General features: G+C 40.1%; 1 protein-coding gene across 1 annotated transcript in view; it reads right to left on the bottom strand.

The window, feature by feature from the left end:
- Positions 1 to 13,853, bottom strand: part of SLC44A3 (solute carrier family 44 member 3) — a 41,212-nt gene extending 27,359 nt beyond the window's left edge. Inside the window, exons 1-9 of the mRNA XM_075156339.1 lie at positions 13,800 to 13,853; positions 13,368 to 13,475; positions 10,759 to 10,901; positions 10,021 to 10,157; positions 8,527 to 8,620; positions 6,835 to 7,004; positions 6,181 to 6,270; positions 5,387 to 5,511; positions 3,617 to 3,803 (exon numbers count right to left, since the gene is read on the bottom strand). Of these exons, the coding sequence (XP_075012440.1) occupies positions 3,617 to 3,803; positions 5,387 to 5,511; positions 6,181 to 6,270; positions 6,835 to 7,004; positions 8,527 to 8,620; positions 10,021 to 10,157; positions 10,759 to 10,901; positions 13,368 to 13,475; positions 13,800 to 13,826 (1,081 nt within the window). The 5' untranslated portion in view covers positions 13,827 to 13,853. The remainder of the gene's footprint in view (positions 1 to 3,616; positions 3,804 to 5,386; positions 5,512 to 6,180; positions 6,271 to 6,834; positions 7,005 to 8,526; positions 8,621 to 10,020; positions 10,158 to 10,758; positions 10,902 to 13,367; positions 13,476 to 13,799) is intronic.
- Positions 13,854 to 17,339: the final 3,486 nt, after the last annotated feature.

Here is a 17,339-nt window from a genome sequence, read left to right as displayed (position 1 = left end):
GTTCTGCCAATGCATCATCAACCATATAGTACTGTATTTATTTATTTTTACAGAATGCGTAAGTACTAGTCATCCTAAAACAGCAAAACAACCCCCAACAAGCTACCCTACTGTGAGCTGCTTTACCAGGCAGCATTTCAGAGGACTCATATTTGGGTTGAAAATTTGAAATAAAATCTAAAGGAATATTCTCAATACCAAATCTAGTCTACTGTTCATTTGTCCAAGTTTTGAACTACAAAACAAATCTGAGGTAGAGTATGGGACTGGAAATCCAAACAACTATCATACTTAGGGCTGACACCGACCTCCTCTGTCACCTCGACAAACCTCCTCAACCTGAGAGCTGGATAAAACAATCCTTCACTACCTCCCCCGATCATTAAAAGGCTAAAATTGCCTTCGTTGTCCCTCAGGAGGAGTTACTCTGTAATCAGAGCAGCTGTAAACAACTGAGCAGATTCAGAAGAAACTTTCTCACACTACTTTATCGGCACCTAGCGGGCACTGACGCTGCTGCAGGTCATTTACATGTTATTTACATAAGTACCTCAGCCCTGGACTTTGCTAAGAACTCCGGTTACATCTGTTGGGTAACAACAGCCACCATTTAACACAGACAGCTTAACAAAAAGAATTATTACAAATACAAATTATAAAATTAATAGAATCAAGTTTTAACCAGAAAAATAATTGAATACATAGAGTGGCATTTTTCTATCTGCATTCATGCTTACGCTGTAACTTAGAATTGGTTTGGGTTATTTATTAAATGGACATTCTCTTTTAAATATTAACATGCTAACTGTTAACAGAAAAATCTTACAAGGATTGACATCTACACTAAAAATATCCTGGCAGAAGATCTCAGTCAAAACGTATGTTTTACTAGACTCCTCATATGAGCAATATCTTGACAGTTAAGTGCTGGAAATGACCTTCCCTTCTTATGCTGAATCTGCAAAAATTATTTCAAAACGGAGAGCGTCCTAGAAACTTTAACATTGCTCTGCTGTGCAGCAAGATTATGCTGCCTTCTGTACTGTACTGTTTTTATCACTCGCTGGAAACATCAGCATTCCTACTATGCTAGGGAGAAGTCAAAAAATAAAATACCTTTGAGCCAGGACACATGTGCTGCACTATGAATGTAACAGCAGGTCACAAACTGTTTGAATCCTACTCTCCAAGCAGGCAGAAAAAAAAAAATTTGAATGGAAACGTCTAGCAGGAAACAGAGAATATAACCAATGAAGGAAAATGGCACAACACGGAAAAAGCATAACAAGCCTCTCAAAGGCAGTTTTCATTGGGTTTTATTTCCCTGTGAATACATGTGGAATTTGCTTTCAGATGTAATATGCAAGTCACTACTTTCCTGCAAAGTCTGTAAAAGCACCCAGGAAATACCTGACTAGTTCCCCATCCTGCTTTTATCATCAAGCTGTTTCTGTCATATAAGCAAAAATATTTCTATTCTTCTAATGATTGCTGCATTTCCAAAAACTTTTGAATACAGCAGACTCACAGACTCAGCTGGCATTTTCTAAATTTAGAAAACAAGGGCAAGCTTCACATCCTTATGTGTGCATATTAAGAGTACCAGTGAATTTTCTTGTGGGCAATGGGCCAGCTCAGCTTAACATCAAGGATGTAATATTTCCTCTAATATTATACATTCAGCAAATCTGTGTGTTATAATTCATTTTATTTACCTGCTACTAGATTTACTATAGTTAATGTTTATCTTAAATTGCATCTGATCCAAGCAGGTGCATGAAAGGACCAGTTGGTTGATAGCTCAGGAGATACTCCTTTCTATAAAGGACTGGTCCGAACCAGTGATGGGGTACCCCACAAGGCCCGTTAGAAAATTACTGCTGCCTGGCTGATATGTGCATAAATGGGATGAAGATTTTGCAGAAAAGCTAACAACGACACAAAGCTGTGTCTAGCACATAACGCTGCCTCTGTAAAGGGAAAATTCAACTCAGAGGAGTGTGGAGAAGGAATATCCATGACACCTAAAGCAAAGTGAATCTGCTTGACTATTTAGTCAGCCAGGAACAACTCACAAAGAAACTGCAGCTTGAATATTCGGCCTTGATAGGTCTGACCCTTTTGCAGCAGAAGCAGGTTATCAGCCAGACAAATGCTTCAAGCAGCCATTTCTGACAGGCATGAGCTAGAGGGGGAAAGGCAGCAGAAACAGAGAGACTCTTGTAAACCTGCATGACTCTCCAATGAAAGCTGGAGGGAAACAGATCCTAGTCTAGCCTAAGCAATGGGTGAGTGATTTGCAATGCCAGCATGGACTCAGACAGATAGAATGTCATGATACAAGTGAATTGGGTCTTGTGCAGAGCCAGAATGAACAGGGTAAGACTGAGCTGGAAGCAGCTGTGATGGAAGAGGAGTGAGGTACCTGACCCATGGAGGTGGGGAATACTGCCAGTTTTGCCAAATGGGCTCAGCAACAGAAACGTTGGAGGCTTTTCTGGCCTGGCAGGGATCTGTAAGCCTGTACAGAGGAGTCGCTGCAGCCACTGTTTCAAGGGGTGGTGGAAACACAAGGTAAAATGGTAACACATAAGCATTTGAAGAGCTAGGCTGCCTTTGGTTTTCCACACAGAAACCACTGCCAAAATTCAGAAAATAGAAAACCCATGAATAAATATGGGAATGACAAATAACTGTCTCTATGTGCATCAATGCTGCATCAGCTCCAACCCAAAGGACAACAACTGACTCGTAGCAGTGGCCCTAGAAATTTAAAATGAAAAAAAAAACCCAAACCCCAAATCATAATGCTTCCTGTGTACAAAGGCTGATGTCTGCATGAGGAGTTATCCCCAGAGCGATGCAGAGTTTAGCTTGCCTTCTTCGGGTGATGTTGTATGGAAGAACAACCTCCCACTCCCTTGGATGGCATGATGCTGGACCAAGGGACAGCATCGAAATTACCCCGGTTCAATCAGTGATAGATCTTATAGTGGTATGTCCCTCAGTAATGCCACTTCCATACTCAAAATCTGTTCTTGCAGATCTTTCATAGTGATTGACTATTTCTACAGAGCACCTCCCCTACAACTGCAAAAACCTCTGGATTAATCCAAATACTGTTGTACCAGTCTAAATAATGATAGCAGATGTCACTGAAATATTGCTCACAAACAACTCTCTGCCTCCATGACAACTGGACATTGTTTATAGTCAGAGGAGATTAACATTCTCATTTCATAACAACTGCACTAAAAGCTGTCTCCTCCCTCCTGTTATTTTCTTCATTTAAATACATCAAACATATACTGTATCTACCACAGTCTAATCATAAATTAAATAATTGAGAAAGAACAAAACTAAAGTCCACATATAGGAGCAAAAATCTCTCTTCTGTAGCGCTATGACTCAGAGAACTATGGCAATGCTGAAGACTCCAACAAGCGGGGGAAAAAAAAAAAAAACAAAAAAGGAAAGAATAACACAATGTGTTATTGTGTAACAATGCTAGCCCACGTTTTGTACACTAATGCCAGGAGGTCCCATATTTAAGAAGTGAAAGTGAACTTAGGAAACAGATAGCATTAATCCAAAAACATGGAAACCATATACTTACCTGCAGTTCCTAAGCTAAGTAGTACAGCAACCCAAAACACCCAGAACACAATGAGAATCAGAAAGGTCCAGAGTGGTTGGAACAGGAGGAAAGGAATTCTGCCAATGATTTTACCAACAATGCGAAAGAGCTGTACAGTGAACTGAAGCCTCTTTCTTAGTACAAGTATAAGGGAAAGCAGAACAACCTGTTACAGGAAATAAAAAGACAAATTGTTGTTTTTTTTTCCTTAAGAAAAGTAGCAGAGTTGTCAAATGTGGGATCAGGGGGTACAGATTTCACAAAGACGTGACAGCAAGGCATTTTACGCAAACTTACTGCACACTGGAAAAGCTTTCTGAGACACTGCCTATATTCTCAAAGAGCCTGTGGATTAAAATCTGATGTTCTGAAATCATTACTACTATTTCTTTAAAACAAAATAGGATTCATAAAACTGTAATTCACCCAATGGAACCAGTCTGTTTTGCTTTACAGCAAATACAAATGTACATTACATGCCACACATTCCTTTCACTTACGCTGTATGTCATAAACATTTAAACTTTCTGCCTACTCAGGTCAGCTTGTCACTGTTCACAATGGTAAGAGGACCAGTTCTTTTCTGCAGAAAGGACAGTAGCACAACCAAACTAATTTGAGAGCTGTGTATGTATGGAAGCAAAGCAGACATAAAATGAAACCTCATTTAAATAATTTTTTTTTCCAAAAGTAAAAAAAAAATCACCAACAACAAAACCCTGAGTCAAAAACCCCACAATGTCCCCCTTCTTTGTATATGATAAGGAACCATGAACAGCCATTAAAAGAGAAGTTGGAATCTATAAAATAATAAATGCAACCAGTCGCAGTTGCTTCACTAGTTCTCTTGCCTGCTCTAGAAAGAAGCCACCAGCTCTGAAGAGAAGCGTAACCTGCAGCAGTGGATGTTCCCACAGTTCTGCAAACGACAGTCAGTTGTACTAGAACACACATGCATACAAAGGAGCCTTTTCTTACCCCTTTAGTATCAACAGAAGTAAAAAGGTCATAACTTGCAGAGGATATGAAAAAAACCTAAATGTGTCAGGTCACCATAAACTGTCAGACTGTTCATATCGGGTGAATTCCAGTCTACAGATCCTACACTGCTTTAAGAAAACAGAAGAACAATCATTTTGACAAATGTCTCATGAAGTACAAATTGTCTGTACGCTCTTTTTGAGCAATGACTCATTTAACGTTGCAACATCAGAGTGAAAAAAATCACTTTAAAAGTTGCAGGCCACACTCAGATTTTCTGTTGGAAAACAAGGTCAATGAGAGAAAAGCAGAATTTAACCCCATAACTTGAGGCCTAGACACTGCTGCCTGTGCTTCACTACCCCTTTCATTGTCTAGAAGAGCTGCCACCCCTTTCTCCTACTGACAGGGTAGGCTGAATCCACAGATCTCATGTTCATATCGAGCCAGTGCCCTTCTGTTCACTCAACATGATTCTCCAGTTAGCTCATGCAGAGATGAATGGAGATGGAACACAATTCTTGCATTTCTACACTACCAATGCTAACACTGTTTGTACAGTGTTGAAGTGTGGCAGAGCCCTGTGCTGAAAAACAAATTTCACAATGAAAATATAAAACTATTTAAATGAGTGTAAGTAGATCTTATAATTGATTCTTATTTTCAAATCTGAAAGGAATGAGGAATTATTTTTACTGTTGCAGAACCACTGTATTCAAGTTTTCAAGTTGCAGCCTCTGCCATTGCTTAGGGTAAAATGCTACTTACGGTAACTATTGTTGAGAAGATAGCATATCCAAGCAGAAATTTTACATTTTCCTTTTCTGTTTCCAATTCAGTGCTGGGATCGTTCCTGTAGTCATAATAGAGCCACCAGAGAACACCTGAGACAACTGAGCAAACAAGAGCAGCATGAAGGCAGGCAACACTCCCCAGGCTGCAGCACACTGCTGTTGGCAGGCTGATGTCTGCCTGGCCTCCCTCCTGAGTCTCTCCCCCTTCCGCCTAGCCCAAGCTCAGCTCAGGAATACTGTCGCGTAGCAGAGAGGCACAGTCTCAATGATCACACAGAAAATTCACATAATGTTAGTCTGAGGTAAAACCACAGCAGAACATTTGGGTTTCTTGCAGTTATTCTAAAGCTCAGGCATGTAATTTCACTGAGGAGATACAAAGCTAACTTTCGTGGAATGACAAGCTTTAGCTGGACACATTCCTATAGTTCTCCCTTTCTAAAGTAGGCAGTGTAAAACTTCACTAAACTTTCTTTGAAACAGTAGTATTTTTGTAACGGCATTCATCTGCCAAAAGAAATGTTGTTTCCAGGCAGCTATAAGAAAATAAAAATCATCATCATCCCAACACTCAGCAGCTGAAACAGCACAGCCAGACCTTGGCACCAAACGGCAGGCAGGGCTCAGCTTGGAAATGGCTGTGGTAAGCTTAAAGTTACTGAGGATGGCCATGGAGAAAAAGGATAGCTGTTTGTTCAGCTGCCTCTCCTTCAGTTCAGTGAGATGATCCATTTAACTAAACATATGCTAAAAGGTAAATATACTTACACAACAACCCGAATACAACCAGTGCAATCAAAGTATGGACCAGAAGTGTCCGAATGAATCTGAAGGCTAAAACCAGTATAAAAGAGAAAGCTGAAAAATATACAAAGTAAGTTTATGATGAGTGTTACAACCCATTTAACTTAACTCTTACTTACTTTAAAGATCAATTCAAGGTTCTTGCAGAATTTGGGCTTTTATTTTTAAACAATTGTCTCAAAACCAACAGCATTTAGTAAAGCTGGCAAGCTTTTTAACATTTAAAACACACAGTTACCTATAACTTACTAATAATGAGCTTATAACTGGAATATTTCACCTTGGGAATTATTAGCTTTTCAATAATATTTTGTATAAGATTTAAGTTAAAATGTTCATGCTGACGCCATTTTTTTTTCATCAACGATTTCTTACAGTCCCCTGAAATGAGGTATATGATCATATCGAAGAACACAGAATCTGATATTTCATAGAGCTGTATTTCATCAGCCTATTAAATGCCTCCTGGTAAAACATAATCACTCTTTCTTAAAAACAACTCTGCCCAGTAAATATGAAAAAGATCACTTTTAAATTAAAAATGTAATGTTAACAGAAACATTTGCAACCTCACATTTTAATTGAATATTATTATTCACTTTTTATTTATAACCTTACCTAGTGCAAGGACACTCAGTCCTATCACAGTATCTCTTCCTGCCAATATTCCACTCAGAATTCGGTGAAAAACATCCATTTCATTAACCATACTTATTAAGACAGATGCATATTTGGAATAGCATTCAGGATTTTGTGGAACACATCGATTAAATAATGGAAAAGATTTACTGGAAGGTTAAAAACAAAGATGGTAAAAAATATTAATTACTGGACAAACAGTTTCAAATCCACAGAGATCCATTCCACCATTCTCTTCCAAGCCCTCTGCAGGACCGTACCAGCATCCTCAGCACAGTTTTGCAGCCACAGCTGGCCAGTCTGACCTGTAACCTGGCAGGCATCCTCCCCGCCAGGAGGAGAGCTTGCACATGGAGTCTGACACAACAGGGCACTGGCAATGGGAGCGGTCTGTTACAAATGGCAGTTCTATGTCTCATCTGCAAGATAAACTCCTAGCAGCATCATGCCTGCATCGCTGTACAGAACATCCATTCAAGATCAACCTGGGAGAAAAAATGAACTACTATCTCAATCACCATCAGCATGTAACTCCTATTCCCATTCTAGTCTGGCTTCACCTGCTTTGCTCCCATGTGTTTATGTAAAACCTAAACTCATGCTAACATCGCTGTAAGCTACGTTGTTATAGATAATTCTAGACCACAAACACTTTGCATTGTTTTTATGATACTTAAGCATTCTAAAAGCCACATCAAAACAATGTTTGTAAGGTACAATTAACACCACCAAATATTTACATATGAAATTATTTGGCACTCCCAGCCAAGCTTCTTGATTACATTTATTGTCCCACTTCGGCAATGCTGCACTACAACAGTCAAAGACATAGTCATACCTAAAAATGAGAGGTTTGTTCATCAACAGTTAAAAACTTCTCTGACTAGCTTTGCTTCTACTATGAAATATTACTGTGCAAGATGAATAACTTTGCTGAGTTCCTTGCCAAACAGAAAAAAGCCTAGAAAGTCAAAGAAATAAGTAAAAAATACCATATTTTTCCATCAATTTACATGCCCTCCTTGGATCCACTGTATATAATGGTTTTATGTGTCTCCTGCTCTCTTCTGTTTGCTTTTTTCCTGTTTGCTTTTTTCCTCTATTTTCTCATGTTCAGAGCAGACAACTTAACTCTGCAAACATGGAGATTCCAATTCTTTGCTGTATTTTCATGACACAGTGGAATTTAAAATAAAGGATTTAAGGATTTTGACTTAAAAATGCCAAATGTTAAAGACAGTGCCATCCACAGACCTGTGCTTCAAGCCAGCTGGCTACAGAATGATTCTGTTGGAAATTTCTGGGTTCAGGATAATAAGCAAGGCCCAAGACCACAGCTCCTCTTCCTTGGCATTCAGGGAGAGAGCAAAAGTCTGTGCAGGAGATACATCGCTCCTCATACGGAGTGCTTTTCTCCTGATTTGGAGAGGAAAAATCTCTGAAGGATAGAGGAATGGAGGGAATGCAGTCCTTGTTCATTCTGTGGAGCAGGACACTGGCATGTTCACAGGCACACATGAGAACTCATAAGGATACATGTACAAAAATAAATACACAAAGCAAACCATTCTGACTGTAAAGCATCAAGTCAAATATAAAACGTGAGGAAGTAACAATCCTTAAGAAACTGTTTGGACTCAAGGCTGTTGTAAAGTATCCAGTAATTCTTACCTTGGTGGAACTGGCAATGTGGGACACAGCTCAGCTGCCTTTGGATTTAGCGTGTAACTGGAAATGGTCAGGTTGTAAATGCAAAGACAAGAACCTAAGAAGGGGGAAGGGAGGAAGGTAACTTAATATTAGTTAAAGTTTTAGAGAAAAACACATTATCAATTAAGGTTTTTTTTTACTCTTCTGCTTTGATCCCTTAGCAGGCCATATTCATCCCTGGTATTCCAGTGGGAATGTAAATAACAAATTAGTTACTTAGGTAAATCTAAAGCAACCTCTGCAGAATCTTCTGCCTTCTAGACTTAAGTATAATTACCATTTACTGATCTTCCTGGAGGGCAGGCACACTATTTGTTCCACAGTGTGATACTTCAGCTCTAAACTCTTACTCATTAAGATAAGATAACAGAAAAACCTAAAATGACAGAAACTACAATAGAACTAGGCCCCTCGTGATTTGTAACAGAATATATCTCTACCCAGAAACTTAACATTTTCTGGGCTCCAGGCTAAATATTACCAGGTACTCTACTAATAATACTCTGCTCCATTATATAATGCTTCTGGGAAAGAAAGGCTGGGCACATTCAAGCCATTCAAAATGCAATACTGCCCTCTCCCTCGAGATAAACATGCAAGCAGTTTTAGCGTATAGATGGAATTTCATGCAATTATATTCAGTTACACTGAAAATACTTACATAATATCACAGGTGTTTACAGCTTTCTGTACATACCAAATGATGGCAAACTACCCCAAAATGAAATTAATACAAATGTTGCCAATTTAAATAGCGATTCTTGCCAAACAAAACAAAAAAGAATGGAATTCTGACCACCAATAAAAATAGCCACTAATATTCATATGGTCTGCAGTTTACGCATATACTATGGAATAAGGGTTAGGCTACAGGTTATTTTATTTGCATGTTGGACAGGTTATTTCATTTGCATAAATGAACTGGAGCTGCCTTTTTTGCACAATAGCTACTTCTGATATCATATTCATCTTGAAGAGCAGAATAAAATAAAAAAAATTCTAGGTGGAATAGCAAACTTTGGGATCTGATGTCTAAAGGGATAAAAACACTTGTGTATCTCTGGAATTAATAATTCTACCATAGTTTTAATTGAATTTAAAAGAACCAGTTGAACAAGTTTCTCAAATAGCATATGAGCTCTGTTCACCTGCTGGCACCCCCACCAAACTACACTAGTTCATTCTCAGCAGCCAGTTTTCTAATGCATAATCTCAGCATTGTGCAGGAATTAATCAACAACTTTTGAATTTGCATAAGAGAGCTGTAACATTTCTAGAAACTATGGCTTTGAAGTAAAGCAGAAACAAGACATTTTATTTTCTGTTGCCATGGACTGCTCAGGAAATTAATGGTAAAAAATGACTCCCTAGCGTAGCAAACATAAGAATAACAAAGTGAAAGCTGCTCAACTGTTCTACAGATACACTAAGATATTCATATTCCCTGTTGCACACCATTATTCCTTGCAAAACTCTGGAGGTCTTCCAAGGAGTTGAGTTGCTCTTGTGGACAACTAGATACGCACAAGGAAAGTGAACTGATTTTGAGGCTTTGCATTTCCAGGCTGCATGAATTCAGAAAGAACACATACCTAGAAAGAAAAAAATATCCTCTTTTCAAAAAACAAGCTTTCTGGGTTTTATAGGTTTAAATTCTGAGCCTTCTTTCCATCTTTTTAAAGCACTACAAAGCAAATTAAACTCTTTTTCCACATATAATGGAAAAAAAAAATGGAGTTTGAATTCAGAAGTTAAGAAGCAATTTGAGAATATGGTACATTTTTACACTTCATTTTATGTTCTTAAATGGGATCAGAAGCTGCCAAAGTGGGTACCATTCTACGAGGACTAGTTCATGGGAGTCCACAGAATGACTGGGAACTTCAACATGCAACTTCCTTAAGTATAAAGATTTGCCATATAGAATGACTTCTGGTTTGGCCAAAGTCCTGTTTAAGATCCTATTTAAGAAGAAGCCAGCATAAAGCATAACAATGTAGCACATTTTCAAGTTGTATCTTAACTTTTTCGTTTCACTCACCATTTTGCACCATTCTCACACCTTTTTTTTTGCCTTTGAGTATAAGCATGTATATATGTATACACATATGCATATGATTGACAACTAGAAGATGTAGATCTTATTACGTTCTCAAACATTTGATTTATTTATACATTATCTGATGTACTTACTTTTTATTAGTCATGTCCTGTCCAGAAAGGGGTGCCCCTTTTACAGGAGTGTTCTTCCTACCACATATGTTCCCGAAGCTGTCATATCCAAGCACAAGTCTTTCTGCAGCACCAGCCATCACAGCATAGCCAGTTATAAACATCTGTTAAAATATTTTTTAATGTGAAATCATGCTACAATAGCTTTTCCTTCCCATTCAATAAATACTCCTTTTAAACCATGCATTTTTGTCGTGTGGATGCAAACAGTTAAATCTAAAATTCACTCTTCTGCACAAGGCAGGAGCAAGTCATATGGGCAAGTTTAGCTCTATTGCCTCCTTAGACCTTTCCTTTGTCTGTTGTTGAAAGTATAAAGCAGAGTATCACAGGTGAAGAAATATAGGGGTCCTGATTAAAATAATAGGAAAGCAGCAGTAAGGTGCTAAACACTGCCTCTACCAAAGCTTGTGTGTGTCACTAGGCAAGGTCACTCAAATGGTAATTTTTCACATGAAGCTCACTGCTTCTCGTTTTTCAGGATGCCCTTCAAGACACACCTTGGCAATATAGCTGCTGAAATGTTGAGCCCTTGCAGCTGCTAGTGAATTTAATCAGAGGTATATTTTAAACACATAAAGCATAATTAAAATGCAGGTTACCTGAAATTTCAGGAAGATGCATTCTTTAACACACGTGAAAAACCTGAAGAAAGCTGCACTGGGGACTTAGGTGACACTGCACTGATCTTTTAGATGCTCTGCTCTTGCATCAAAGCCCCAGCAGATCAGCTCCCTTTAAACCCCAGGGGCAGCTAAGCACCTCTGCTGGCCAGTAGCAGCAACCCTTAGGCAATATAAGACACCTTGCCTAGGAATGCAGCTTAAATCCGGCTCATGTATCCCATGAGGGCCAAAACGCCCCTTGAAAAGAACCTTTCCAAGAAGCAGTAATTCTTCTTCTGGGAAGCACGACTTTATCCAAAAGCTTATTTACAGCACTCCAGCTATTGAAGAACTCAGTGATTCAGTCATCTCCCCTGTCCCATGGGGTGTAAACCACATTTCACACACACCAAGGACAATACACTAAGCTCTATGGCTACATGCCAACTGCTGGCAGCAGCAAGTCTTCTCAGTCCCGCGTTAACCACTGCTACTTTGCATGGAGGAGTTGTGCTGGAGACAGATTGTACATATCAGATACAGCACAACTGCCTTCTTTAAAGGTTTAGAGCCTTTATTTGTTACTCTACTTCTAACACTTGTGACTAAAGATGGGATCTGGGCAAAAACTGAGTCTCATTCACAAACACGTGAGAACATGCTTCCTTAGTCCCCAGTGTAGTCTCATTTTCATTTTTATGTTTGCAGTCTAACTAGTTAAATAATACTTTTTAAAAAATTATTACTGCATGTTAATGCCATCTCAATATGGAGATCTTTGTAGAGACTCCACAATTAAAGCTGACATACTACTTGTGGATGTGATATTTGTTACAATAACAAAATATCTTCAGATCCAGTTTATTTACATAGCAAATATTTGTTAATAATTAAATTGTTCTCAGAAGAAAAAGGAGAAATGAGCTGGCATTGTAACTCAACCTGAAATACACTTTCAGAAAAATTCTGGCATTCCTTCTAAAGATGGACATTACAGGTCCATTGCCATCAGTATGGCAAATACTGTGTAGATGTGATTTTTTTTTTTTTTTTTGTAAATGCTACATGCTGGATACAAGCCATAAATATTGTTAAGTAATAGATGGCTGTATGACTGCTGGAGGGGTGTGTCTATATATGCCAGTGCTATGCATTTCCACAGAGTTATTAATATGGTTTCAATTTTTTTCACTATGTGAACAAACCAGTGTCACCAAAAATTTTTTAATTTTTTAAAAATAAGGTCAAACAAAAGAAGACAAATACATGTATGCAATTAGCTATTTCACAGAAACTAAGCAATAAAAACAGTGAGAGAAAACAAACAAAAATCCTAAATCCTCACCATTTGACAGGTTTACTTTTTGGCATTCCCTGCACTGATCAAAGCACTAAGCACAAGACAGCATGTATAAAAACCTATCCTGTTCGCATTCAAAATGTGTATGGATTCTTCTGCATTAGGTTCCATTAAAAGAGTTATTAGGAATTGAATTGAAAACTGATTAATAGTGTACTCACAAAAATCCTGAGTAACCTCAAACATATGATGAAAAAAAAATTCATGCTTAAAGACAAAGCCTGTTCCCAAAAGCTCACAGGACAGATAGTGACTTGCTATAACGTCAGACGGACATGTTGCAAGATAACAAGACTACAATGAATGAGGTAAGTAGAAACAAGAGCCCAGTCAGAGCCTAGACTAATTTACAAAAAAGCGAATTCTAAATAACCCAGCCCTGTGTATACATGGCATCTGAAGTATATGGGCAGAACTTAAAAGTCTGTGTAACAGACACCGCAGTAAAGCACTGCACTGTCACAAAGGTCAGTTCTGTCCCAGTGCAATCCTGGGACCCTAACATCTGTGCCCACGATAATTTCAGTTTAGATTTAGTACATACCACTGTGCAGAACCCCACTAACTTTGGATCTGATTTTTCTTTCAGAAAAAAGCATGCTTACCAAACCAGCCCAGAAAAGAAAGAAGACAAGCAACCAGAGAGTGTCTGTGCACTTTCTGTAAATGACTGGTCTCCATTCCCGCAGTTCTGAAACACTATCTCCAGAATCCTAAAATGAAGCAAAGAAAGAAAAGAAAAAAACAAACTTCCTGTGAAATTAGAATCAAGTTTCAAACGACTGAGATTTCTGAAAGAGCATAACCTTGCACTTAAAATGCCGAACACCCGGTAGCTCTCTGCCCGCAACAGCTGCGCAGCTCGTCCACGGTGAGGTGCGCGGCCACCGCACCCCACCCCGCACCCGCCTGCAGCCCCGCAGCGCCCGGGGCGGGCCTGGACCCCGCCGCACACAGCCCGCTGCACCGCCGCGGGCCCAACTTTCCCTCCCCCGCCGCTCCCGCTGCCCGGGGCACCGCTCCGGCCCGGCGCTCACCTGCTGCCGGCCGCCGCGCTGCTCCATGCTCCCGCCCGCCGGGCAGGGCCGGGCCGGGCCGCGCCACCGGGCTGCGGGGGGGCGGCAGGCGGGCCTGGGGCGCAGCCGCTCGGCGGCCGTGGCGGGGCGATGCTCGCTAGGGGACCTCCCGCAGCCGGCTCGGCGGGCCCGCGCGGGGGGAGCGCCCCGGCCGGGCGGCGGCACCTCCGGCAGCTCCTCCTGCCGCTGTGGCCGGGCACTGCCAGCCCCGTCCCGGCCGCTCCTCCCGGAGCCGCTCGGCGGGAGGGCCGCGGTGCCGCTGGGCAGCTGCGTTTGCGGGAGGAAACGGCATTTCTCCCCCGCAGCCTAAGCGCCGGCGGCCGGCCGGGCCCGCGGGCGGCAGGCGCCCTGCGGAAGCGCGGGCGGAGCTCGCCGGCCCCAAGTCCGCACGGTTAATTCCCCCGGACGGTCGATGGGTCGCTTCGGCTGGGGGGAGCCGCGCTCGGGCACAGCTGCTCCCGCAGTGCGGCCGGCGGGCGGCCCCTCCGCTCCCGGGGCGCGGGGGAGGCCGAGGGGCTGCCCGGGCTCGGCGGGCGGGGGCCGCCGCCCCGCGGGGCAGGGGGCCGGGGGCAGCGCCCAGAGGCAGGGACGGGGTAAGCCTGCAGTTCGTTCACAGCCGCAAGGTTACAGATGGGCGCTGGCCAGAGTGGGAGGTTTATTTTTCACCGTTAATTAGTTTATTTATGGGAGTAATTGTAGATTTGTTACTGCCAGTACAAAATGTGGGCTGTTTCACTGTGTGAAGCCAACTGATACTGGTACCTGCTTGGTTATTCTGGCTGCATTATCAATACACAGTCAGTCTTGGATCCTTTTCAGCTTTTGTTTGCTTGTTTGTTTTTGTTTGTACCTTAACATTACACTGACACGTTATGTTAGACCATAATTACCTCTCATGGACGTCCATATGAATTTTGCACGCACAGGAATAACCACACGGAATTAGATTGGTGCTTGTAACTCGAATGACCAATGAATGCAGAAATCATTAGCCACTTTTAATAACCTGTTTTCCCAGTACTGTCCCTGTTGTCTTTTTATTTATATGTTCACTAAGTTCAGCTCAATAATCTAGAGAAAATTAATATTACAAATTGAAAAGATATTAAAAGTACGTTTTTGTTGCCTTCCTGACAGTCAATGGAAAAAAATGTCCTCTTTAAGAAGCAATACATCATCTCCAACTGCAATAACATTTAATTAAATTGAAGCTATTTTGGAAAGCTGTTGGAAAGAATTGGTCCTTCTTGTACAGAAGACAGAGCATTAGGCTGGTTTTACTTAGAAGAAAGAACTTATTCCAGTTCTCAAGGGAAAATGCAGAATGAAACTTTGGTGATAAACTAGCATAGATGCAAGTATATTGGTAATGTCAGTAACTGCGATTTAAAGAAGAATGAATCTCTGCCCCAGAGCATTTCAAAGTCCTTCTAAGCTAACTGGAAATAAATACATTTTTCAAAAAAGTTAACTTGTGCAATGTTTCTGAAACTGACTTTTAAACTGATTTAACAGAGCTTGATACAATTCTGATTTAAATTTACCTCCCCCCACCCCAAGAAGTGGTTCTGAGAAAACATGACAGGAAAGATTTCTAAAAACTCTGTGTCTTACAAAGGATTTATTAAACCATTTAGTTTCTAGCTAACTTACAGTTCTTGTCTTTATCAGCATTGTACTTTTTAATGCTCATTATTCATCAATTTGTTGAGAGTTTTCATAATTTGTGTGAAATTTAGAATAAAATTCTAAAATTTAGTACATGTTGTGAAAGTAATTTTGTGTCTATAGAACCTAAATAGAGAAAATAACTTTTCCTTCACTTTGCTCTATTGCACTTTAAAAATATGTGAAAAAAGTCATTTTCCCTTGAAATACCAATGTAAAATTTCATGTGAAACTTAACTTTTTTCCATAAGAGAAGTTTAGTATTTTGATTCTATCAAGAAAAATAACCAAAATTATTAATAACTTTTAACCTAGACACAAAGAGTAACCTCATTATCAGATTAAGAAAAATAATTCTAAAAGAACAATGCCAATGATGAAGGCTGATATTAGAATTTGATGGCTTGCTGTCATCACATGCTAATATTAGCTTTCATTGTTGATCTGGCCCTTTTTGAATGATTCTCCTTAAGCTTTGTGTTACATTCTTATTGTAACATAAAGGAAAATCGCAAGTGAAACAAATATTTTTAATAAAATCCAAGTTCCAAGCAACTGAAGTTCATGGAAAAACACTGCAAGCAGGAGTAAGGCCTGCTTTTACCAAGCAATATCAATCATAATTCTTGTATTCCTTCTATAAGCCCAGGAAAAGTTATCTTATACTTGATAGCAAATAACTCGGATTCGAATAGGATATTTTTTAAAATTGTAAATTTAATATTTTAATTGTAGTAGGGTTTTTCCTGAATTTCAAACATGATCAAATAAAACATTTATTCTGTTTAGCAACCGTGTATCCCTAGGTGGTGCTCTGCTCCTTGTTTAGAGTTACAACATCGCGTTTCGGATTGGTGAGGAGAGGCTTATGCTATGGTTAGCCAGCACTCACAAATGAGGATTTTCATGTTAAAGTTGAACAGAATACCAGGAAGCAAGGCTTAGATCGGATAAGGGATTTAAACATCCACATCCAAAATGTAATACCGAAAACTCTTGCTTGTTATTTGTCCAATCCTGCAAGTGCCCAAATTGCCAAGATCCATTATGATTTTAAACTTTCTGCCTTACCACTTCCACAGGAAGGAGCCTGGTTCTGCAGCTGAGTAGTGCGAGCACTCAGTGGGTAGTAGGGAGTTTTAGAATTGACATTTTGTAGGGTTGATCCAGTTTAACCTGAAATAGAAATGAGATAAAAAAGAGTTCTGGAAAAAGAGTGTTGGATTACAGAACTGTTCCTTTTATGAGAGCACTAATGACTCGGCCAGAGACGTGTTCGCTGGCTTGTGCTCGCTCTCTCTGGTGAGAAGCCCAGGTTGGAGACTTTGGTCTCGATCCCCTGGTCTACATGAACAAGATGCTGACTTTATAATATGCTTCATCTAAGCCTTGTATCCAACTATAGACACTTCCCTGGGAGATTAGTATGATGAGGGTCCACATTCTCTCATGAGTCTTCACTGCTCTTTCGAGTATGTAATGTTTCTTGTAAAGGCAAAAAAATATTTAAAATCCTGGAGTATCCAGGAACTCACAGTGATTTAACTGTGAATTAAGATAGTAACCATTCAACCTCCTTGGTGTGTTGGGCTGGGCCAACCACAGGAAGGGAGATTAACATTTACATTTTCAAGACTACTAGTAATTTTTAAGAGCTTTTTTTACATGTTACCCATCTTCAGACATGTTTATCAGCATCAGTAACAGAAATACTGCAGCAATGAAAACTCATGGGCATTTTTCTCTGGTTTCTATTCAAGAGTTTTTCACAAAGTCACCCAGAATATATAGAAGAAAACCAGACATAAACTCAAGCTTCCTGACTCCAAGCCC

Source organism: Calonectris borealis, chromosome 8 (assembly GCF_964195595.1).
Source record: "Calonectris borealis chromosome 8, bCalBor7.hap1.2, whole genome shotgun sequence".
Taxonomy (NCBI): Eukaryota; Metazoa; Chordata; class Aves; order Procellariiformes; family Procellariidae; genus Calonectris; species Calonectris borealis.
Note: the sequence above shows the minus strand (reverse complement) of the source record. Positions and strands in the feature narration are given on the sequence as shown.